Raw genomic sequence first — 24,528 nt, forward strand, 5'->3', positions numbered from 1 at the left:
ATCACTATCTTGTCACTACAAAGCCTGCCTCTCACAGCTCCTGGTTGTTCACTCTGTTCCTGAGTGCAGTCCCCATGTGGCCCTGCAAGGTGCTGTGTCCTCCGCCCCCTGGGCTGTGAGTGTATGTAATTAATAAACTTCTGCCAATCTCATCGGTCCAGTGTAGGGCGTTGTACTGGGTGGGCCAAAAAGTTCGTTCAGTAACAACTTATGGAAAACCCGAACAAACTTTTTGACCAAACCAATATATTTACTTAGGGCTGGGGATCCCTCCTTCACTAATGAGGTGAATGGGAGGTGATCAAAACAAGCACATAGTAGATTTTGTGGTTTGGTAACAGGATTTGAAGGTTAACATCCTCACTGGGCATCTCTCTTCAATCCTTTACTGTGGTTCAGTGAGGCTGTGCTGGCTCCCACTTGCAGATAAGGTTAAAAGGCTTAATGTGTGGCCTTATGAATAGGAACTCTCCAAAATATACAAAAAGTTCATGCAGCACAATATCAAAAAACAAACCATGCAATCAAAAAATGGGCGGAAGACCTTAATAGACATTTCTCCAAAGAAGACATACAGATGGCTGGTAGGCACGTGAAAAGCTGCTCAACATCACTAATCATTAGAGAAATGCAAATCAAAACTACAATGAAGTATCACCTCACACCGGTCAGAATGGCCATCATCAAACATCTACAAACAATACATGCTGGAGAGGGTTTGGAGAAAAGGGACCCTCCTACACTGTTGGTGGGAATGTAAATTGGTACAACCATTCTGGAGAACAGTATAGAGGTTCCTTAAATAACTAAATATAGAACTACCATATGATCCAGCAATCCCACTCCTGGGCATATACCCTGAGAAAACCATAATTCAAAACCATACAAGCACCCCAACATTCACTGCAGCACTATTTACAATAGCCAAAACACGGAAACAAGCTAAACGCCCATCGACAGAGAACGGAATAAAGAAGATGTGGTACATATACACAATGGAATTTTATTCAGCCACAAAAAAAAGAATGAAATAATGCCATCTGCAGCAACATGGATGGACCTAGAGATTATCATACTAAGTGAAGTAAGTCAGAGAAAAACAAATATCATATGATAGCACTCATATGTGGAGTCTAATTTAAAAATGATACAAATGAGTTTATTTACAAAACAGAAACCAACTCACAGATCTTGAAATCAAACTTATGGTTACCAAAGGGGAAGCATGGGGGGGAGGGATAAATTAGGAGACTGGGATTAACATATACACAATACTACATATAAAATAGATAACTAACTAATAAGGACCTACTGTATAGCACAGGGAACTCTACTCAATATTCTGTAATAACCTATATGGGAAAAGAATCTGAAAAATAATGGATCTATATAGGTATGATATATATATATAACTGATTCACTTTGCTATACATCTGAAACTAACACAACATTGTTAGTCAACTATACTCCAATAAAAAATTTTTTTAATTGTTTCCTGCTGGAACAAGGCTTTATATCCCTTTAGAACAAATCTCTCCAACTCCTAATAAATATCTCAGAAGCTAAGTGGTCTTTCCTACGACTTCCTTCCCATTTTCTTTGCAGGTTCATAAAGTGATTTTGCTTTATTTACTCCAGTGAGTCATTAGCATAAGGATCAAAATGACAACCGGTAACAAACAACTAGAGAGAAGAAGCCACATTTTATTTGTTGTTGCATCTCTAGCATCCAGCACATAGACTAGAGCTCTGGAATTGGCTGGTTTTGGTTTTGTGGCTTTTCGAATGATATAACACGCATTTACTATCTGAGGTGAGGGAATATGACACGCAGATTATTTTATTTTAAGGAGAGAGATTTTTCTAGACCTTCCAGTTTAGGTGGGTTATGACTGAAAAACTAACTAGGAACCCTCTCCCCTCCTCTTGAATCCATTAAAAATAAGCGGGGAAACACTGTTAAAAAGAAAAACTAATTGCAATGGAGCAGGACCCAGTGGGGACCTCCCCATGGCCCCTGCCTCTTGTTTGTAGAAAACCTTTAGCCTCCTAGGCTTTCCCCCAGTTCCAAAGAGCAAATGTAATTAGGGAAGTGGGAAAAAAAGGAACATAGTGAAGCAAGACAAAATAATAATAGTTTAGCCATAAAACAAAGTCAAGGACCTTTAGTTCCTCCTCAAGGGCTATAGATAATATTCTAAGCCATATATACCCTTGAGCTGTTTTGCAGACACTGAAAATCCCACCAGGTGGAAGAAGTTAACTGCATGCTGACCACAAGCCCACAGACCTCAGACCGGTTGGAACCTGATGGTTGATGTTGATTCCCAAAACACCACCCTGTTACCTCACTGCCAACCAATCCAGAAGGATGTACACAGGCTCATCTGGCACATTACATCCTCACCCCTAATGTTGCCTTTAAAAACCCTTCCCTGAAAGCTATCGGACAGTTTGGGTCTATTGAGCCTGAGCCGTCTGTTCTCCTTGCTTGGCGCCACGTTGGGCACCTTGGAATAAACGCCACACTTTCCTTCATCACAACCTGGTGTCAGTAGATTATCTTTGCTGTGCATTGGGCAAGTGGACCCAAGTTTGCTTTGGTAACAAAATCAATAACAAACTCCTATGCTCAACATCACTAATTATTAGAGAAATACAAATCAAAACTACAATGAGGTATCACCTCACGCCGGTCAGAATGGCCATCATCAAAAAATCTACAAACAATAAATGCTGGAGACGGTATGGAGAAAAGGGAACCCTCCTGCACTGTTGGTGGGAATGTAATTGATACAGCCACTATAGAGAACAGTATGGAGGTTCCTTAAAAAACTAAAAACAGAAATACCATGTGACCCAGCAATCCCACTACTGGGCATATACCCCGAGAAAACCATAATTCAAAAGGACACATGTACCCCAGTGTTCATTGCAGCACTCTTTACAATAGCCAGGACATGGAAACAACCTAAGTGTCCAATGACAGAAGAATGGATAAAGAAGAAGTGGTACATATATACAATGGAATATTACTTAGCCATGAAAAGGAATGAAATTGGGTCATTTGTAGAGATGTGGATGGACCTAGAGTCTGTTATACAGAGTAAAGTAAGCCAGAAAGAGAAAAGCAAATATCATATATTAATGCATATACGTGGAATCTAGAAAAAATGGTACAGATGAACCTATTTGCAGGGTAGGAACAGAGACACAGATGTAGAGAATGGACATGTGGACACAGGAAGGAAGGGGAGGGTGGGATGAACTGGGAGATCAGGATTGACGTATATACACTACCATGTGTGAAATAGCTAGCTAGTGGGAACATGCTATAAAGCACAGGAGGCTCAGCTCAGTGCTCTGTGATGACCTAGGTGGGTGGGATGGGGGTCGGGGCGAGGGAGGCCCAAGAGGGAGAGGATATAGGTATACATATAGCTGATTCACCTCATTGTACAGCAGAAACTAACATAACATTGTAAAGCAATTATACTCTAATAAAAAATTTTAAAAATTAAAACAATAAAAACCTCTTGCAGGGGGGCAGGAAGGAACATACAGGTTGCATTATAGGTTCTCCATAAAACCTAGCCTAGAACTGGAAAAATATTAGAATATTTCAATATTCTTCTTAAAATTGATAGTTAATTTATGTGCCAACTTGGCTAGATTATGATCCCAGCTGTTTGGTCAAACACAAGTTAGATGTTTCCATGAAGGTATTTAAATAAATATATATATATATATTTAAATACAGTTTTGTATCCTGCTTTTATAAACATCACATTTGGAGCACTTTACCATACCATTAAGTATTCTTCGAGGAAATGATTTTATTTATTTATTTATTTATTTGGTTGCACCAGGTCTTAGTTGCAGCAGGTGGGCTCCTTAGTTGAGGAACGCAGGCCCTTTAGTTGTGGCATGCAAACTCTTAGTTACGGTGTGCATGGGGGATCTAGTTGCCTGACCAGGGATCGAAGCCAGGCCCCCTGCATTGGGAGCACAGAGTCTTAACCACTGCGCCACCAGGGAAGTCCCCTCTGTGAAGGTGTATTTAAATGTGATTAGTATTTAAATCAGTAACTTTGAATAAAGCTGATTACCCTCCATAATGTCCATGAGCCTCATCCAATCAGTTGAAGGTCTTAAGAGCAAAGACTGAGGTTCCCCAAAGTGGAATGAACTCTTTTCAAGACTGAAGCATAGAAACCCTGCCTGAGTTTCCAGACTATTGTCCTGGGGATTCAGACTCAAGACTGCAACATCAACTCTTCCCTGAATTTACAGCCTGCAGGCCCACCCTGCAGATTTCAGACCTGTTGACAGAGATAGATAGATAGATGATAGATGATAGATAGATAGATAGATAGATAGATAGGTAACCTCATACTGTTTTTATTTCCCCTCTGGAGAACACTGACTAATAATTTTACTATATCCCAGCAGCAGGGCTATAGTTATGTTTCACTATATCCTGGCAACAGGGATATAGTTATGTTTATAATTATAGTAAAATGTATTGTGGTAATCATCTCATAAGTCAAATCATTATGCTGTACACCTTAAAATTATACAGTGCTGCATGTCCATTATATCTCAATAAAACTGGAAGGAACAAAAAAGAATTTCGATTCGGGAGACACAGATTCACGTAAAACTGAGTGTTCCGAGAGAGAGTCAGGGGGCTTATAAAGACAAAAAGCCACAGGCTGACAAAAATTGCCTGATGAGAATTATGACTGACTCTGATACGAGTCCGGAAATACTTGTCCTTAAGGGATCACAAGTTATTTTAGGGTAGGGTCCAAGAAGTATCTTGAGTTTCTGGCAGATGTTCTGGATGACTTCATTAGGACAATAAATGGTCAAAAGGTCAGATTCCATCCAGGCTGAGACGTGCATATGTCACACCCCTTAATGGCCTCCCAGCTCCACTTTAGAGAGCCCTCTTTAGGGAGCATTACCGACTCCATTTTTATTTTTCTTTCACAAAAGGCAGTATGAAATTTGTCCCTGACTTCTGCTGAAGTGAACAACTGTACAATACCATACAAAGCGAAGAAACTTCGTATTCTATTACAAGTTAATCACTGAGGGGATGTTGCCTACAAGCTTAAATTATACACAATGGCCCATCTCTGGGAACCCTGCCTCCCAGGTAATGAGCATTAAGCTAAAGTACCTTTGTTTAGCTCCCAGGAAGCATGCTGACCAGGCCCACCTGTGAATGACTGCAGGGAGGAAAAAGAGGAAAACAGTAACACCTCCCCTCAGGAGGCTGATGGGAACCAGGAAGTGTTTGACTTTACTCCCTCCCCTTTCAGTATAAAAGAAGCCTGAATTCTAACTCGGGCTAGATGGTTCTTTGGGACATGAGTCTCCCATCTTCTCAGCCTGCCAGCTTTGCAAATAAGGTCGCTATTCCTTGCTCCAACAACTCGTCTCTCAATTTATTGGCCGGTCCTGCAGCGAGCAGTATGACTAACACAGTGACCCCACCTCAGCTTGAAGCCATTCAGGTGAGCTTCAACTCACTGGCTAGTATTGTATGGATAACAGAGTTTGCCATAGATTCCTTCCTTGCAGGGGAAGCAAAGTCTGTGCCACTTGTAAATTAGCATCGCTACCTGTACTAAGGTATGTGCTGTCGGGGAGAAAAAAAACCTTCCTCTATCCTTCTAGGTTCGTCTGACTGGTCTCAGGATAAAATTGATGTGAGACAGATTAACAGCAGAAAAACAAAAAAAAGCTTACTAACATGTTTACTTCCTGTATACATGGGAGAGACCCAGGAAAACTGAGTAACTCACCAGAATGGCTAAAAACCTCCCCTTAAATACCATCTTCAGCTAAAGACAAAAGAGGATGTTATGGGTAGTGGTTTGGGACTACAAAGTGAAGGAAGGCAATTCACATGGAGATGGAAAAGCAAATGTTTGGAACTCCCTGTAAAAATCTGGAGTGCTCTTTACCGCACCTAGCCCATATTCCTTCTAGGTGTCTCTGGTGATGGCGGTCTTCTCGGACCGGGCCCTTTATCTAAACTCTTCAACAGTTAAGGGGGTGGTAAAAAGAAAGACTTCCTGAGTCTTCCACTTCTTAAAATTATTCAGCCTAAAATAATTCTCGTGCCAAAGAGACACGTTTAGGGGTGACAAATTTTGCTTCCTTACAGTGCCTTGGGCCAGATAGCAAAGGTTAATATGGAAACACAAGGAGGAAGCCACCTGCCTTCCCAAGGTCGTCCCTAATGCTTTGGGGGACTCAGCTAGATGCCTGAACCTGAGATTTGGGGGAGTTCAGCTGAGACCAACTTCTTTTGCTAAGTCAGGGTCCTGCTGATCGTAGCTCTGATTAAGTGTTGGCTAAGACAAACCCAAAGGATTTGGTGCCCACCAATTTCAAGTTTAGTTGGACTGGTTACAGTGGCCGATGTTGGGGCTAAAGCTCCTTCCGGAATGAGGGGTGGAATTGTGGGGAAGCAAAATTTCCTGGGATTCCTCAGCGATCTTGTAAAAAGCCCTGGCCCTCTGAGACTCTTTGTGCAGTGTGAGATTCACATCTACAGCCATTTGTCTAGTTAATTGCTCTGATCTGAAAGGATTCATAAAGTCTTATCCCCCCAGGAGGACCAAATAGTTACAGCTCTGAGTAGGTCCCCGAAGGTGCACCATCTCCCTAGGAATTCACATTTCAAGGAGGAATGAGGACCAGAAACTTGGAGACTCCGGGTCTGGCCCCTGGAGAGATTTCATCACTGGCAAAGCCCATTAGCTGTTCCCAGGAAATAAAAATAGAATCTGGGTAATAAAATAACGTCTAACCTTTTTTGCCTTTGTGCTTAGTCTGTTTTCACTGGCTTACAGGGGGCTTCGTTCAGAGGCCTCGCATCCAGCACTTCAGACCCGAGTTCCGGGTGTGAAATATCTGCGCCAATGCTCCAGCTGGGGGTGGGAGGTCCGACCGTATGCAGGAACGCTGCACACGACACCCCCAATCAAGATGGCGGTGGCGGGCCATGTGGGCACTGCGATGGGGAGCAGCTGCGCCTGCGCCTGCTCCTGCGCCTGCCCCGCGAGAACTCCACCCCCTCCCCTGCTGAGGGGATCCCTGTGAAGCAGCCACGCCCACGGCCTCTTGAGCGGGAGCTTGTGCCTCTGCATTCTTTGATCAAAGAAAGAGTAAAGCTTTCTTTTGCTTCTGAACCCAACTCATTCTACTGGTGGGGGCGACACTGGGCAGAAGGACCCTTGTTGGGATGGGTAACAGTTTTACTTACATACCAAAGGCCAGAGTGAGGAGGAGATGCTTCCCAGGAGAGAAGGACGGCTAACTCCCGCCCCTTCACAAGCAGCAGGGAAAACCAGTTTCCTCCCGCCCTTCACCTGCTGACTTAGAACAACTGACCTGTTCTCACCGTGTTGCCCCAGGTGCAGGCCTGGGCGGGGGGGGGGGGGGGGGGGGAGGGGGGAGGGCTGTGTATTTACTGTGAGATATTAATAAGAACTCTGTCTGCGATCACAATACGCTGTGGGTGCATTCAGGATGAAATTAAAGAGTATTAAAAGCCCAGCCAAAAGGAGAGAGTGTCTCAAAGAGGTCAGTTATACTGAATGCCAAGAGGAATGAGAAATTCAGTTAGACAAGGACTGGAAAGGTGTCACTTTGATTTAGCGATGTGGAAGTCATCGGTGACTTCGGAGTAGTTTTGAGAGAATGCGGGAAGGAGAAGACAGCCTAGAGCGGGTGGGGATACAGGCAAATCTTTCAAGAAGTTTGTCGTGAGAAATGAGATTGCCTGGTACACATGAGAGGGAAAAAACAGGGTGAAAAGTTTACAGAGAGAGGAGATTTGAAATCGACCTTGTGAAGAAAGAAGATGCAAATTAGCTAAATAAAAGTAGTAGAATAACTTTCTTCAGCAGCACGTAGATGCCTGGGTGAAGGTAAGGGGGGAGAATGATAAGCAATCTCTTATGAAGTTCTGCCAACTAAGTACACTGAAAGGACAGAAGAAAAGGGAATAAAGGATGTAAGTAAGAGTCGCTAACATTTTAGCTCTTGGAATTGTTGGGAAGGAAAACACTTCCTCTACCCTCTTACGTTCATTAATTGGGAATCTGCAAATTAAATTGACAAAAGCAGATTACCATGAGAAAAAAACATTTAACTGTGGATGACTACATGCAGGGGTTCACAAAGAAACGTGATTTGAAGGGCTGGCTACAACTGGGGGCTTATATACTACTTAAGTGACAGGGAGTAGGAGAAAGGCATCTTCTGAAAAACATGACTTCTTGGTGGGGGGAGGGAAGGGCACTTATGGGAGAACAAATGACATTTAGGAAAGATAAATGTTACATTAGGAGAATATACGGGAGATATGGTAGTTTTAGGAAAATGTCTGTTTGAGTCTGGTGCTTGGAACTCTTCTCTAAGACTGTTTCCAAAAAGTAAGTAAGTAAATAAATAGAAAAGGTGAAAAGTCTTAGGGAAATTTTATTTCTCCATGAGGAAAGATCTATGAATCAGTGTTTAAAGTTATATATACTAAGTTTTATGGCACTAGAACAATTGTAATACATCCAAACATTGACAATAAGGACTTCCCTGGTGGCACAGTGGTTAAGAATCCTCCTGCCAATGCAGGGAACACAGGTTCGCCCTGGTCCGGGAAGATCCCACATGCCACGGATCAACTAAGCCTGTGCGCCACGACTACTGAGCCTGTGCTCTAGAGCCCGCATGCCACAACTACTGAAGCCCGCGCGCCTAGAGCCCAGGCTCCGCAACAAGAGAAGCCACCACGATGAGAAGCCCGTAGCCCCCGCTCGCCGCAACTAGAGAAAGTCCGCATGCAGCAACGAAGACCCAACACAGTCAAAAATAAATAATATTAAAAAAAACCCCAAAATTGACAATAGCCATAGCAGCAGTATATCCAAATGATGTCTGTCTAAATCTTTAGGTCTATATATAGTGATAAAATTGGAAATAGAAAAAAGCTATCAATCAACACCACTATATATCAATGACAAGTTTGGTTGTCTGGGTGCTGGTATCAGGGCTCAGTTTGAGTATGTAAAACTCAACAGTGTTTTGATTCACAAAATCTGATTAAAAGTAAGTGAGATGCAGAGAAACATGGTTTAAAATACTATATAAATTTTCATCATACACATATAATACAAGAATATTTTCCTTTAATCCAGATTTTCACGTCATGTTTAATGGGAAACAACTAAAACGTTATGCAAACAACCCAGGAGGGAAATTTTTACTATTTATCTTTTAGATCATATAATCTTTCTTCAAAATCTGTACATATTCTCGTGATGTTTTCAAAACTAGATCTTGATTTAGATTTGACTCATCAGTAGCTCCTAGATGAGAAGCTCTATAGCATGCTGATTCAATTCAGCAGCAGCTGAAAAGAAAAAGAAAGGATTACATTCTTTACCTAAAATACTTGAGTTAACTAAATATAAGTTAGTAAAAAAAAAAAAACCTGAGACCTTTCTAAGCGTTCAGAAGAATGAAAAGTATCTATACACGACATAACAGAAAATACAAGATTACTAGTATATAATTTGCCTGTGGTTGCACGATGAATTAATTGCTCTTGTGGCTGAGTATCAGAGCTTCTGGCTTTCTCATTCGTCATTCATTTACTCAACAACCATCTGCTAAGGTGCTGTGACAAGCACTGAAATTACAAGATGAAGGTGACACAGTCCACCCTGAAAAATCATACTATAAACTGGAAAAACAGACAAACAGGCAATTTCCACACAGAGTCATAAATACTATGACAGGTATAAAAGAGGGTATAAGGAACACTCAGAAGTGACACCCAGCTTTGTGTCAATACTGTCAGCTTTTTGGTGGAGGTGGTATGTAAGTGGATACCTGAAGGACAAGGGAAAAGTACGGGAGATGGAGGGAAGAAGCAAATACAAAGACTAAAGGTGAGGAAGAGCACCTGTGGGATCGCAAGCAGTCTATTTGACTAGATGTAGAGCAAAGGGGCAGAGGAAGGTAGTAAAGAGATAAGGCTGAATACTATGGCAGGACCCAAACTGATTTGGGTGTTTTTATTCCATGATAAGGAATTTGGAATTTTTCCTGAGAGCGAAAGATAAACCAATGACAAAGTCAATGACAGGAAATTTTAATGTCAGCCACTAAGTGACATCTACACGGACGTGACTGCTTGAGTCTGGGTTTTTTGGCCTTAATCACTGCCAGAAACTTGAGAAGTTGATAAACCCCATGTTTTCTAATAGTGTCAGTGTGCAGGTTGACAGTTCCACAGGGATGGCAGAAGTAGGGAGGAAGGATATAGCCAGAAATAAAAAGAAATACATAGACTTTTTGAGATTTTTTTTTAAAGCTGTGGAACATGATGAATCAATGAGGAATCAGGATATTTTTCATTATGAATGTTCATTCTTTCACATTTTTTCATTAGATATGTATAAGAAAAGATATTTAACCTATCAATAGTATCTGTCATCCAAACAATGGAAAGAGATGCCATTTACTACTGAATATTTACAGTTTATTTCAGAAATCAATGTCTAAATTTAATTCATAAATTTCAGCAACATACCTTTTTCTAGGACTCTAGTTATATTTTTTTCCATCTCCTGCCACATCTGAAATAAGTCAAATATTATTTAAGTTAGACAAGAGACATTTTTGTAGGAATGATGTATAGCTTATGAAATGTGGCCTTTAAATAATACTTCTAGAGACTAGACCTAATTTGAGGATTGCTTAAATAGAAAAATAATCACATCAATAAAATAAAATAAATTCCTACTTATTTTGATTTTAGATAATAAAGAACATATATATGTAATGTTATTTAGATTAATCGGATAAAAAGTACAATAAATATCAGTCTACTGAATATACATAATTTCAGAGGGTGATATTTGATCTTATTGGTACAAACAAGTTTAAACGATTAAAGTCATATATATATTACAATGAATGCATTACTTTGCAATTCTTAGAAAAATTGCTCTTTCTAAAAGTTTAATCAGTTTTTTACTCTAATGGATCTTTCCTTAAAATGAGTTTTCCTTTCTTACACTTCTATATAACTAAAAATTTAAGGTATGTTCTATGGTAATAATTTTTCAACATAGAATCTTAAATCCATAAAATGGAGAAAATGGTTCCGTTGTAATGTCATGTCAAAATTCTACGGGCAAAAAATTAAGTAAAGGTATTTTGCTGTCTATATTAGGACTGAAACATTTATTTCAGAAAATCTGCTTGAAGAAAGGAAAAGTAGAGGCTAGAGCCAGTTTTCAAACTCAGTTTCTGATTCATGACTTTCTAGAATTAGAAACAAGGAAAACAATACATAATTCTTTAACTGTAACTTTGTTTCCATTCTAGAAATTAGGGCCAACTTTTTGAAACATTTGACTAATTATAGTTATCTACTTAATTATGAAATGTGTGGGAACATTTCAAACTGTATTACAAGTGTCTCCACCTAGAGTGTTCTTTTAAAAATCTTTCTTATAAAAGGCACCCTCTCACTAAACAGGGTCTCAAATAGTATACTGAACATGACAAACACTGTGATGATAATGATATCATGATAGCCAACGCCTTTGTAAATTTTAGGTGCGAAGACAAATTTTTTGGCTAGCAGGTTTCCCAATATTTTCAGAGACTGTTTTCCATAACACTTTTCTGACAACAGCACTGTAGAGAGGCCCTATGAAATGAATAATGTGACAACATTACTAGACAGGTTTTGTGAAATTAATAACTCATAACAGATGAAGGAAGAAGCCTTTACTGAAATAATTTTGTATTACCATTAATAAACACTGCAAAATGTAGGTCACGTTTGTACATGCGTTGAATTAGGGAATGACCCGTGTAAGATTACTCTCTTTTCCCCCAAAAGCTCTTTTCCTCAATATGTACTTCCAAGACCCTTATGTTGATTTCTAGGTGAAGATCATGTTCACCTGGGGGAAGTAGTTGGAAGTCGAACATTAATAAGGAGAACAGGGCTTCCCTGGTGGCACAGTGGTTGAGAGTCCGCCTGCCGATGCAGGGGACACGGGTTCTTGCCCCGGTCCGGGAAGACCCCACATGCTGCCGAGCAGCTGGGCCCGTGAGCCATGGCCGCTGAGCCTGCGCGTCCGGAGCCTGTGCTCCACAACGGGAGAGGCCGCAACAGTGAGAGGCCCGCGTACCGCAAAAAATAAATAAATAATAAGGAGAACACACCTGCATTTTTCTTTAAACTGTTCCATTTAACAAAAACACAGAAAGGTGAGAAAATTATACACAGGAAAACAATATATCAGCAAGTTTTAATTTTAAAGATTTTTAGTTAGAAGGATTCTCTCACAACTGGTAGTTTCCAAACTATGTCCCATAGTAATGGAAGGTCCCCCACTGAGGACACTGCAGGACTGAAGGAAAAAGAAGTCACAGCTTCAGGGTCTCCGCCACTCCTTTAGCTAAACAGCTCTATATTTGTCTCTGTTTTATATAATACAGTTTCATGCAAAATTTTTTTTTTAAAAAAAGAAAGGTTCTTTTCCTTGAAAGAAAATTTTTTAAGGTATGAGAGTCATTGATTTAGTCAAAGTCCCTAATTTTACAAAAGAGGTAACAAAGGGTCAGAGAGACTTTGTCACAAAGCCAACGTGTCACAAAGCCAACGGCCTTCTCGCTGAGTCTAGAGAGAGTTCTACGCCAGCTACTTCCTCAGATTAAGAAAAAAAAAACACACAGATTTTTAACTATAACTCAGAGAAAATGAATATGTAAAACTTTGTCATGTAGCTCAATAACGTTTGATGCATGAGACATGAAATAGTAGCTTTCTAACTAAATTATATGTTTCAAAGGCATGAACGAGAATAAATTATCATAACTCCTATTAGTAGCAGTCCATATATTTAATTTATAAAGCACAGATTTTTTTTTTTTTTTTTTTTTTAACCCAGAGGACAGGGAACTTGAAGGAGAAAATCTTTAGTTGAATCACACAGTCCAAAATTTAGGAGATTCTTCTTCTTTTTTAAATTATTATTTATTTATTTATTTTTGTGGTACGCGGGCCTCTCACTGTTGTGGCCTCTCTCGTTGCGGAGCACAGGCTCCGGACGCGCAGGCTCAGCGGCCATGGCTCACGGACCCAGCCGCTCCGCGGAATGTGGGATCTTCCCGGACCGGGGCACGAACCCGTGTCCCCTGCATCGGCACGCAGACTCTCAATCACAGCGCCACCAGGGAAGCCTGAGGAGATTCTTCTTTAAAAGGATATTCGTTTCCTCCAAATAAAACTTGGTTTAACGAAATGAGTCAACAAATGAATTATCCACGTTGTGGGTTATTTATGGCAAAATTTAAAACACAAAACAGATTTCTCTTTACCATCTAGCATACTTCAATCTCTCATCATTAGTTTGTATGTACAAAAAACATGAGTGTAATCTCAATTAGAATTTAAATCCAGTCAGAAATTACAGGCTAATTCCTTGGCCTAAAGTTTCAACGTGAAGACTTACACTCCTACCCTCCTCATGAGAGGAGGGGAGATTTACCCAATGCGTGAATTTGGGAGAAGGAACTAAGAAGTGCTTGCTTGCTTCCAAATCTCTTCTTTGAGAAGGTGTGTGTGCCCTCAGCACCGGGAACTGGGGTCTGCTCTCATGCCCGCAGTAAGCAGCCTGCCCTGGGGCGGGGGTCAAGCATTTGCTTCCTCCCCTTAGGCCTAATTTGGGATGAAGTATTCTGAGGCCCAGTGTGACTGCACACCTAAAGCACGTCCTCCAATTCGTTAGTTATGTGTCAGTAACAAAGCTCCTTAGTTGATCTCCAGCTGCTGACTCCCGCGTGCTGAACTCAGAAGGGGAAGAGAAGTGTCATCTGCCACCTACCCACCACAGCTCCAACAAGGCAGAGGACCACACGACACTGAGGGAACGTTTTCTTCTTCTTCCCTGACTTTATAATTAATGTACATTGTTCAAGACAACCCCCACTATAAAGTAGGGGAAAGGTGAAAGGAACATTTTAGAAAGAAACGTAGTGAAGCCAGTAACAATATGAAGCACAACAAGTATGTGCTCATTCACCCAACCGTAATATATTACTGTTAAATTATATCTGAGACTGCAGGCTGGAAAATAATGTTGCACTCTCTTTTTAAGACCAATTTGATAAATATATACACACCACACCCATACACATGCACACTCATTTCCAAAGTTAATTTATTTTCAGTAATTATTGATACTTTTTTTTTTTTTGTAAAGGGTTTAGCCATTTAGACAAGTGAGCTTGATTTGTTCCATCTGCCAGATCCAATCTCTTTTGTAGACTGATGGGTTTTATTTTTTTTATTATTATTTTTTTTTAATTTTTACTTGTTGACAGTTTGCTTTATTTATTTATTTATTTATTTTTGGCTGTGTTGGGTCTTCGTTTCTGTGCGAGGGCTCTCTCTAGTTGCGGCGAGCGGGGGCCACTCTTCATCACGGTGCGCGGGCCTCTCACCATCGCGGCCTCTCCTGTTGAGGAGCACAGGCTCCAGATGCGCAGGCTCAGTAATTTTGGCTCACGGGCCCAGTCGCTCCGCGGCATGCGGGATCCTCCCAGACCGGGGCACGAACCCGTGTCCCCTGCATCGGCAGGCAGACTCTCAACCACTGCGCCACCAGGGAAGCCCTTATTGATACTTTTAAAATTTGATATCACTCATTTTAAATGTCACGAAAATGTAATAAAATCAAGTCATTTAAACCACTTCAATTCATTATCCAATTGTAAACAGGCTAAGGTATGAAGGAAATTACACTTGGCAGTCTGTAGATATTAAGTACATATATTTTGCTGCAGAGAGAAGAACTGAGGAAGAATTTGTAGATCAAAGAGCTGAAAAACTAAGTACAGGAAAAAAAAATGAATGAAAGAAAAAGAACGGTTAAGAAGTTGAACTATTACCTCTATCTTTCAAAAGATAAAATGCCTACTCATTTGTCCATGTGGACAAAATGAAGTGGGAACAAGAAGGACTATACTGATGTAATAAACTGAGACAATAAACAAGTTTATTGAACTCTGCCTGTGCCTTATGAGAAACTAGCTCAACTACTGTGGTAATTTGATTAGAGTTAAAACTCAAGAGTGGATAGGCACTGCCTTGGTGATGTAAACACGAGGCCTATTTTTTTAAAAAGAAATGTGACTCAATATTCTGGTGAGACACAAAATGTTGTGTCATATGAAAAGTCAAAGTCTTAGGAATATTAATTGTTTTAGCTTCAGTGCATTTGTATGACCACATTTAGAAAGAGAGTTGCTAAACTGAATGGACATTTGAGCAATTTTTTAAATTACTTAAATAAATCATTAGAAAAATTTTCAAAGTGTCAGTAATGCACCAAAAGTCCAAAATCAGTCAATGTAAAATGTAATCCTCCTACTTAAGACAGATTTAAAGGGCATTTATTAACTACTGTGGCCATGTATCGTGTTCGGCACACAAATACCTAAAAACTCTTGAACATAAAAAAATCTTTAAACCAGTGAGGTTGTGTCTGTTATAAAGTTGTCTGGAATAGATTTTTAAGTTTTCAGTTCTTGAAAAAATTCTATGTGCAAGAAAATCTAACAGTGATGTAGCTATTTTGGCTAATGTTAACCTTTTGTATTTTATAATAATATAATTAAATAACACAATTGGAAAAAACCGTAAAATTACTTCTGATATATAGGACCAAACATCCCAGAATTAACTAGAATGTGAAAACTGAGGGTAAAATTAGCAAGACAGATAGGTAGTAATCTCCTACCCCCACAATGGTATCAACTGCTAAGACCGAACTTCATGTACTGGTGAGGGAGGTAATAAATCTGTGTTAGGTACATGGAGAAAGCTTGCTGCTACAACCAGCACAACTGAAACCACACACCTAGAGCAGTACTTTGCTATAATTATTTTCCTTAAAGTTAGGGGAAAATGCTGAGTAAGATAAAACTTCACAGTAGGAATAGTCCAAAATGTTAAAACATTGCAAATAAAGGAGAATGATAAACAAATGCAATCTTAATGCCATTTTAAACATTTTACTTTGTAGAATCATAGCTAAAACCTTTAGAAGGCTATTGTTTTATCATGTCCCATCCAAAAACCCACCTCTTTCTATCATTTTAGACAGTACGTTAACACCTCTCATAGTATTATTTTACGTTTTCCTAGTAGAACTAATTATATTCCTAGCAATTCCAGAAGGCACCTTCTTTCTGTAAGTCTTACTAAGAATTAGGTGAACAACAACTGTATAATAACTCTTCCGCGGCATTCTGTAGTGATTATGGAGACGTCTTTGCATCTTGATAGAGTTAAGTAGTGCTCTTCAATCTCTCTTATTAAAACCAGCACGATTTGGCAAAGACCCCACAAGGGAACTATGTATACCTAGTAACTACAACATTGAGTTTAAAATAAACTATTTTCCGATTTATCTAGAATTACTAAAAAAATAAACGCCTCTTTCCTCCAAAAAAATTAAAGGAAAAAATTCCTGCAGAAATTTTCTCTCACATTGTTTTTGCATTCACACACTCTTTCATCTTCATCTTGTAAAATGATACATTGTTTGATTTTTTGGGTGACAACTCATGAGAACATTCTAAGTTTACATCATGCTTAGCAACTGACAGAGGGCTTGACATGCATTTTCTTTTCGACCCTGGAGTCCAGTTTCATGGCTCTGAAGCACTTAGACCCAATTTAGCCACAGCACTGTCTAAGAAACCTTAGCTTTGCTCTTCTATGATTTCTTACGACGTGAAGCCAAATGAGAAAACAGGTTGAGACTTCATTTAACAAGGCCTACTTTTCTCTGCATCAAGAACGTCATGAAAACACCATCAAAACCATAACCCCGTGTGCACTGAGTGAGATGCATATTTTAATAACAATGATACACAATGAAAACCAGTTGCAATTTAAAGACTCCCCATCATAGTCATCATTCATCCAGGTGATGGCAAGATAGAGACATAAGTGGACTTCACTCTAAAAGTTTAAATATTTGCTTTATTTACGTATTTAGAAATGTTCTACAATTGCTCAGCAAGACATTTTATAAAAATTCAATAAAAATGCTCTAAGTAAAATAGCAATTAAGGATGCACGCTCATGTACGAAAATGACAAAGAATTTTAACTTAAAAACAGAAATTAACCTATTTAGTGCTACAAGTCTATTTAATTCACAAAAAGGATTTATCTAGGATTCCTTTAAATAAAAAAAATCCATATATGGTTAAGTGTTTGGATGCCAATCATTCACTTATGCTTAGGGGTAGAAAAACTAGGGTGCAGCAAAACTTGAAAATGATTATGAACCATTGCCAAACTGAAATCAATTAGAAGGTATATCTTTGGTTATTAGGCAATAATATTTAATTTCTAAAATGGGATTTAACTGCAGTTTTTAGAAATTTAAAATTTGTCAGTTTAATTACATTTACTGAATAAAGTTCATGATAAATCTCTCTTGAAAATGAGAAATCCAGGGACTTTAAAAAATCATAAAATTTCTGTCTCTTTATTAGCACAATTAATTATGGCTTTTACTTCGTGTGTGTAAGTCAAATAAACAATTCAGAATTTCACCAAATTAAAAACAAGAATTATTATCAGAAATCTGAAACCCAAGGAAAAAAGGATAGTATAACTAACCTTGGTCAAGTACATCTCCATGCTCTCATGTGAAGGGCGTGAACTTGAGGTAGAAATCTCTAAGTTTTCTCCTGGAGTAAGATATCTATTGAGCACTAAACTATTATTAATATTTCCTACACAAGGTGGCTTCAGGACTGGCCTCGTAGTAAGAGTGCTGAGTAAAGATCTGTTCTGCTGTTTCTCCACCAGTAGTTTGGTACTGACCTCTGCCAGCCTCTCATTAGTCCTGGGAAGATGGCAAAACACCAATTTCATTCATTGCATTTTCCCTAAAAGATTCGTAAATGATTTGCATTTTTTAAATTGCCATAATAGTAAATGGAATGTCCCATTAAACCACGTTTTAACACTGAAAATGGGTCAGAGCAGACCTATTATAAACAATTCTAGGTGTAAAATTGTTCTAAAGAAGTATATATGTGTCTGGGGGATCCTTAACTAACAAGTAAGTCAGAGTCGGGAGAGGAGAGAAATGGCGCCAGCGATGGAGATGGCTTAACAGGTGACGCTTGCTGCCTTCTGCGATGGCTGCACTTAGACACCCACCTTTAGTAAACCAGTTCAGGGATGAAAAAACAAACCATCCCTCACAGACATTTTCAAGCATTTGCTTTCACCACCCCTGTATACACATTTCACTCATTACCTCAGAGGAATTAAGCATTCGGCACTGAGGAATAATCTAGAGCAGCGGTCCCCAACCTTTCTGGCACCAGGGGCCAGTTTCGTGGAAGACAACTTTTCCATGGATGGGGGTGTATGGGGGTTGTCAGGATGGTTCAGGCGGTAATGCGAGCGACGGGGGGCGATGGGGGGGCGGCAGGTGAAGCTTTGCTGGCTCGTCCACCGCTCACCTCCTGCTGTGCGGCCCGGTTCCTAACAGCCTGCGGACAGGTACCGGTAACACTGTTACTGGGGCACTGGGGGTGGGATCTGCCCTTGTGGTCTTCCACGCACACCCTCACGCAGGCCACCGTGTTATTTTTAGACACTTTGTGAATTATACGGCCCTTCGCCCCTCTGTTACTTTCCCCTTATTTCACAAGCATGCCTTTATGTAGAGTAGAAAAACTTCAGATACAGTAGTTTGTCTCAGGGCGCCCTCTAGCGATGATACCAAAGATCATAATCAAGAAAGTAAATTTACCAAATGCTAAAATGTGACGCTTTGCGTTTAAGCGGTAATCTTCCAAAAAGTAATTAAACTCGTTAATATTTCTATTTACGGGAATTCCAACAAGAAATTTTATCTCAGTTACAAAGTTTCAAAAACACTTAGCTTAAAGACTAAATCAGGTTAACTATATTGGGTTGGCCAAAAAGTTCGTTTGGGTTTTTCCAGTAACATCTTACGGGAAGACACAAATGAACTTTTTGGCCAACGCAATATATGAAAATATAAAAAATAAAGTTATGTAAAACCAACAAAAAGGTGGGGAGATGCAAACTGGACTAACATTTTAAAGGTGACTTCACTTACTAACATCATTTTCCAAAGTTATACTATCTAGTTAGCTTTCACTCCTACTAATCTCATGAACCTGGCTCAATAAAAATTATGCTTTAGAGGCAAATTAATGAGCTAAATTTAAATTTATTTTCTATGATTCTACGTTTTGACTTACTTGTTTCGTTTATTTGCCAATGACTTTCTAACTTTTAGTTCTTCGAGGTAGAGTTGCTTATATTTTTCCAATTCTGCTTTAGTAGAATCTTCTTGAAAAGTTTTCATTTTGGAGAGTTCAGATTCCAGATCTTTAATTCTGAGTTCCATTGGACTTCTTATTGAAGCATTATGATTCTCTCTTAATTGCTCTAAGTTTTCTTGAGATGCTGCTTGTGTCTAAAGTCAAATAAAAACATACATGTTTAAAATAATTATAACCTGAATAATTATAGTATATTTGTTCCCTTCAGTTTTGTGTCAATGATTCAGAGAGCAATTTTAAATGTGAAAAAAAAGCTGAACTTTAAAAATATTTATCATCAATGTAAACTGAGTTAAATCTTAATTATAAAATTAAAGTTGGATCATTCTTATATTCGTACTCATGTAATCTGATAATTCAAAGAATAATAGGATCAATTTAAAAATTTTAAATTGAACAATACAGCTAAGAATAATCCAAGAGTATAGTACAATTTCTAAATCATAATATTTTCTTTTCATCCTAATAGTTTTGTTTTATACCAGTTGGTCTTAAAAATAAAATGATTCTCTAGTGAGAATCGTTCTGAAAGATCAATTTAGTGAGAATAATGATGGAAACTGAAATATTTAAAGGGAGAAACAAATGCCACCTTCCTTCCAGAAATTTACTAAACAAACTGCTATAAGGGAAGTAGAAGAAACACATAAAATGTATACATCCGAAATGTAATTTATAGTGAAGTGAATTAAAGCACATTACAGATCAAAAAATTAACCTGTAAAAATAGGTTGACTTCTTTTAATTTTTCTATTATATCCTGTCTTGCTCTTTCTTCAACCTCCCGTTTATACTGCTCTACTTGACTGTGTTCTATCATATTCATTTCTATATGACTTCTGAGGTTCACTGCTTCTTGTTCCAACTTCTTTTTATTCTTCTCTAGTTTTTCACATTTCTTTTGCATTACTTTTATAGATAATAACGCCCGTTGAAGAACTTGATTTTTTGCACCCAGATGTAGACATTTTGAAGATGCGGTTTCCAGTTCTGCTGTAAGGTCATCAATCTGCATGAATAAAATAAAATCGCTTGGTAATTAGGGACGTAGACTGAAAATAGCCTAACTCAAAACCAGTATCCACTTTTAAAATAAATTCAGTTACAATAAAATGGTGTCTATATTGTAGTGTGTAGGACCTTGAATTACTAAGAAAATGAAGAAAAAAGTTCAAACCACCAAGAGCCACAAATATATATCCTTCACTGTCATCATTGTTACACAAAATTTGCATTTGATTTTATACTTTTATTCTTCTAGTGTTTCATGCCTTTCCTCCATAAAATGACTATAAGTCACCTCTTAGTAGAAAGCCTCTTACTCCTTCCCCACCCTCATCTTAACCCTCCATGATTTTTAAAGTTTTAGGGATATCATATTGAGTTATTTAGGGCTGAATTAATAAATGCCTCCCAAAATAAGACTCGGAAAATCAGACTCTAATGAGTCTTGTAAATATGGCTTCTAATGCCATAAGCCTTTTTTCTGAACTACAAATATTTTATGCTAATTTGAATTGCATTCCAAGGAGAAATGCTTCACAGGGTTAAGGAGAAATCACATCTCCCAGTGTAATAGTTTAGCGAGATGATCCATACATTTTTCTGAACAAAAAAATGCCATTAATTCTTGCAATGCTTTGTTACTTTCCACAGAATAAGAGAACATACTAAACAAAACAAACAAAAAAACTTGCTGGAATTTCAAGGACACTGAGTTGGTAAGAACTACTTCCCTTTAGACAGAATGATTATTTGGTAAGACAAGGCAAGTGGATGTGGTAGTTTAAAAACATGTCTACATGTTTTTAAACTGGTGGCGCAGTGGTTGAGAGTCCGCCTGCCGATGCAGGGGACACGGGCTCGTGCCCCGGTCCGGGAAGATCCCACATGCCGCCGCGGAGCGGCTGGGCCCGTGAGCCATGGCCGCTGAGCCTGCACGTCCGGAGCCTGTGTTACGCAACGGGAGAGGCCACAACAGTGAGAGGCCCGCATACCGCAAAAAAAAAGAAAAAAAAAAAAAAAACATGTCTATAAATTCTTTGACACTTATCTCACGAAATTCTCAGGGCTTCGCAAGACTGTTAATGGAAGCCTGACGGCCCTTGAAGAGGCTGAAGGTGACAGCTTCTAGGCAAGGGAAGAAAATGACACTGCAACCTGGAGGAAGGGGGACTCTAGCTACAAAGCAGCTGAAAGTAAAACTGATGAGAGGGATAAGCTAAAAAAAAGACTATTAAATATAAAGGATCCAGGACTCATTGGGTTCAAATATCTGTATCCCATTTACAGTATCTCCACATGCCCAAATAATGCTAAAACAGAGAAATAGCTTCTGGACTAAGATCAGATTTAGGGTGCTGCCAGGAAAACATGGTCTAAAGATGAAGCCAAGATTGTAGAACCCTTTATTAACACCCTGGAAAGACTTAAGTTGGTGCCTCAAATTCCTTTAAGGATCTTTAAAAAGCATAAGAATTTTAAAGGCATCATCCTACAAAGTTTCCCGTCCTACCATCCTACAACAGCTTCACAAGAAGCCCAAGGGGAAGAGCTTATCTCAAAAAGATTTGGGAGGGTAGCTTTTCCAATGTCATGAACCCCAATAAAATTCACAGGACATTCAAAGCTTTAAAGAGAACTGTGGTAGCAAAAACACTGCTTGCTAGCTTGCATTAACAGAGACCAAGACAGTACAAAATGAGAAGAGGCCTCTGGGATTTTCTTAGAAGTTCTGTAAGTCCCCCTTCCTCCAGGTTTCAGTGTCATTTTCTTCCCTTGCTGGCTTGAGAAACACTACTCAGCTGCAAACACAGGTCATTTCTTATGAAAAGGACAGAACAAAGAGCTCAGAGGGTACAGCAAAGGAGAATCACTTCCATGGTCGGGACTAAGTCCTAATCACAGAGCTGGCAGCAGATATCAGGCTGTATTGCAGAACTGCTATAGACCAGCATGTCTTCCATTTTCCATTTCTGAATGGGGGAGTCTTTAGCAGTTTAACAGAATGTTGGGTATGTGGGTGGCAGAAAATTTGTCCCTTTAGTTCTCAAGTCTTCGTACTGAGAGGATTGGTACTCAAGGGGCTATACTCTAGAAACCACACCCAGGAGCCTCATCCCCATCCGTACCTGGTGAAAGATGGTAAGATCCTGGACTCAAGCCTGAGCCTGACACCGTAACAATTGAGACTTGTGGGGGAACTGAGTAGGGATAAGTGTATTCTTCATGTGGAAGGAATATAAAAATTGTGGCCAGTGGGTAGATTATGCTGGTTTTTAAATGTATCCATAAGTTTTTGAAAAAAATTATCCCATAAAAAAAGGTAGACTATGGGCCAAGCATAAGTGACTTATTCCTAATGAACAGAATATGGTGAAAGAGATGCTGTGTGAATTGCAAGGCGAGGTTAGACAAGGCAACACAGCTTCTGCCTGGCTCTTAACCTTGGAACCCAGCCCCATGTTGTGAGGAAGCTCAGGCCACAAAGAGAGCCTAGGTGTTCAGGGTAGGTGTTCCAACTGACAGGAAGAGAGGCCAGCTGTCCTGGTTATGCTTTTCCTAAGTATAGATTGTGAACAAAATAAACGTTGCTTATTTCAGCTACTAAACTTTGAGGAGATTTTTAGGAAAAAACAGATAGAAAAGTGGATGAAAAAAAGAGATAATAAGAAACATAACTTAGACACAGTAGAAATTGGTTTCCTATAAACTGGAATCTAATAAATGTTGAGATTAATTTAAAATGACAAACAATGCTGATGAGAAGAAGCAGATAACTAGAAGAAAGACCTAAGAACTATTCAGGAGGAAGTTTTGGGCAGGTTCCCTTCACTTACAATTTCTTACAAATAGGCAGGTATGCCTCTTCAGAATTTCCCCTCAAGTTTGAAGATAAGGAAGATTGGTAAGCAAGGAGACATATGAAGTGTAATAGTTGAAAAACAACTAGAAATCGTCAGTTTAATTACCAAAATCAGACTTTTTTACCTCATCTCAATTAACTGAAATTCTAAGGGATAGGCAACTTTGAATATTTATTAATCTAGGACTCAATCTTCATTGTCCTTTCCTCAGAGAGGAAATAAAACATCATGGAAGCATTTTTAATCTTCTCAGTAGTAAAACAAATGGAATGTCCTTTGGCAGTATATAATTAAATATAATTTTTCCTTTACCTTACTTAAAGCTTGTTTGTAAGGGAAGGTAGGATATCTCATTTTTACATTGTACCACAGTGCTTCTCTATATCATACAAACTGGCTTTGAAACTTTGAAATTCAAATTACTAATCTATTATTTGTCCCAGATAAATTATTACCTTTTTAAAAAAAATTTATTTTATTTATTTTATTTATTTTTGGCTGTGTTGGGTCTTTGTTGCTGTGCACAGGCTTTCTCTAGTTGCGGCGAGCAGGGGCTACTCTTTGTTGAGGTGCACAGGCTTCTCATTACGGTGGCTTCTCTTGTTGTGGAACACGGGTTCTAGGTGCATGGGCTTCAGTAGTTGTGGCACACAGGTTCCACAGCTGTGGCTTGCAGGCCCTAGAGTGCAGGCTCAGTAGTTGTGGCGCATGGGCTTAGTTGCTCCATGGCATGTGGGATCTTCCCGGACCTGGGCTCGAACCATTGTCCCCTGCATTGGCAGGCAGATTCTTAACCACTGCACCACCAGGGAAGCCCTACCTGGTTTTTAACAGCTATACTCTTAAAAATTTTTCTTTGGATGGGATGAAATAGTTATTCTATTCATTATGTGTTAAGCTATAAAGTACAGCTATGCATCTCTTTCTTTTTCAATCAAAGAAGGTAGATACAGGGAACTGTGGTTTCTGAGAATGCAGGATCTATGTCAAGAACAAGATCAGCATGAGTGTTATACACAAGAACCACATCAAAAGATGATTTAATTGTGAATTGCAACATGATGGCTTAGAGAGACTTCCAACGAGGAAAGCTGACAGCCCAGACTTAATCTTCTCCTAGATGGTGAAACCTAAGGATGAGCCTATGAATTATAATGAGCTAAACATAATGAAGCAGATAGCAGATGAAGTCAGCGGATCTC

General features: G+C 39.2%; 1 protein-coding gene across 7 annotated transcripts in view; it reads right to left on the minus strand.

Moving 5' to 3' along the window:
• Positions 1-7,561: 7,561 nt before the first annotated feature.
• Positions 7,562-24,528, minus strand: part of LOC308614815 (ankyrin repeat domain-containing protein 26-like) — a 168,724-nt gene continuing 151,757 nt past the window's right edge. For 3 of the 7 annotated variants that reach the window (XM_081229561.1, XM_081229560.1, XM_081229559.1), the window contains 5 exons: positions 20,179-20,469; positions 19,377-19,594; positions 17,749-17,977; positions 10,619-10,664; positions 7,563-9,433 (listed from right to left, as the gene is read on the minus strand). In XM_081229561.1, the coding sequence (XP_081085687.1) occupies positions 9,390-9,433; positions 10,619-10,664; positions 17,749-17,977; positions 19,377-19,594; positions 20,179-20,469 (828 nt within the window). In that variant the 3' untranslated portion in view covers positions 7,563-9,389. Of the gene's footprint in view, positions 9,434-10,618; positions 10,665-17,748; positions 18,636-19,376; positions 19,595-20,178; positions 20,470-24,528 lie in introns of those variants that run through there. The other 4 variants (XM_081229566.1, XM_081229563.1, XM_081229562.1 and 1 more) reach the window with 3 other exon arrangements.

Source organism: Mesoplodon bidens (genome assembly GCF_964165515.1).
Source record: "Mesoplodon bidens genome assembly, chromosome: 3".
Taxonomy (NCBI): Eukaryota; Metazoa; Chordata; class Mammalia; order Artiodactyla; family Ziphiidae; genus Mesoplodon; species Mesoplodon bidens.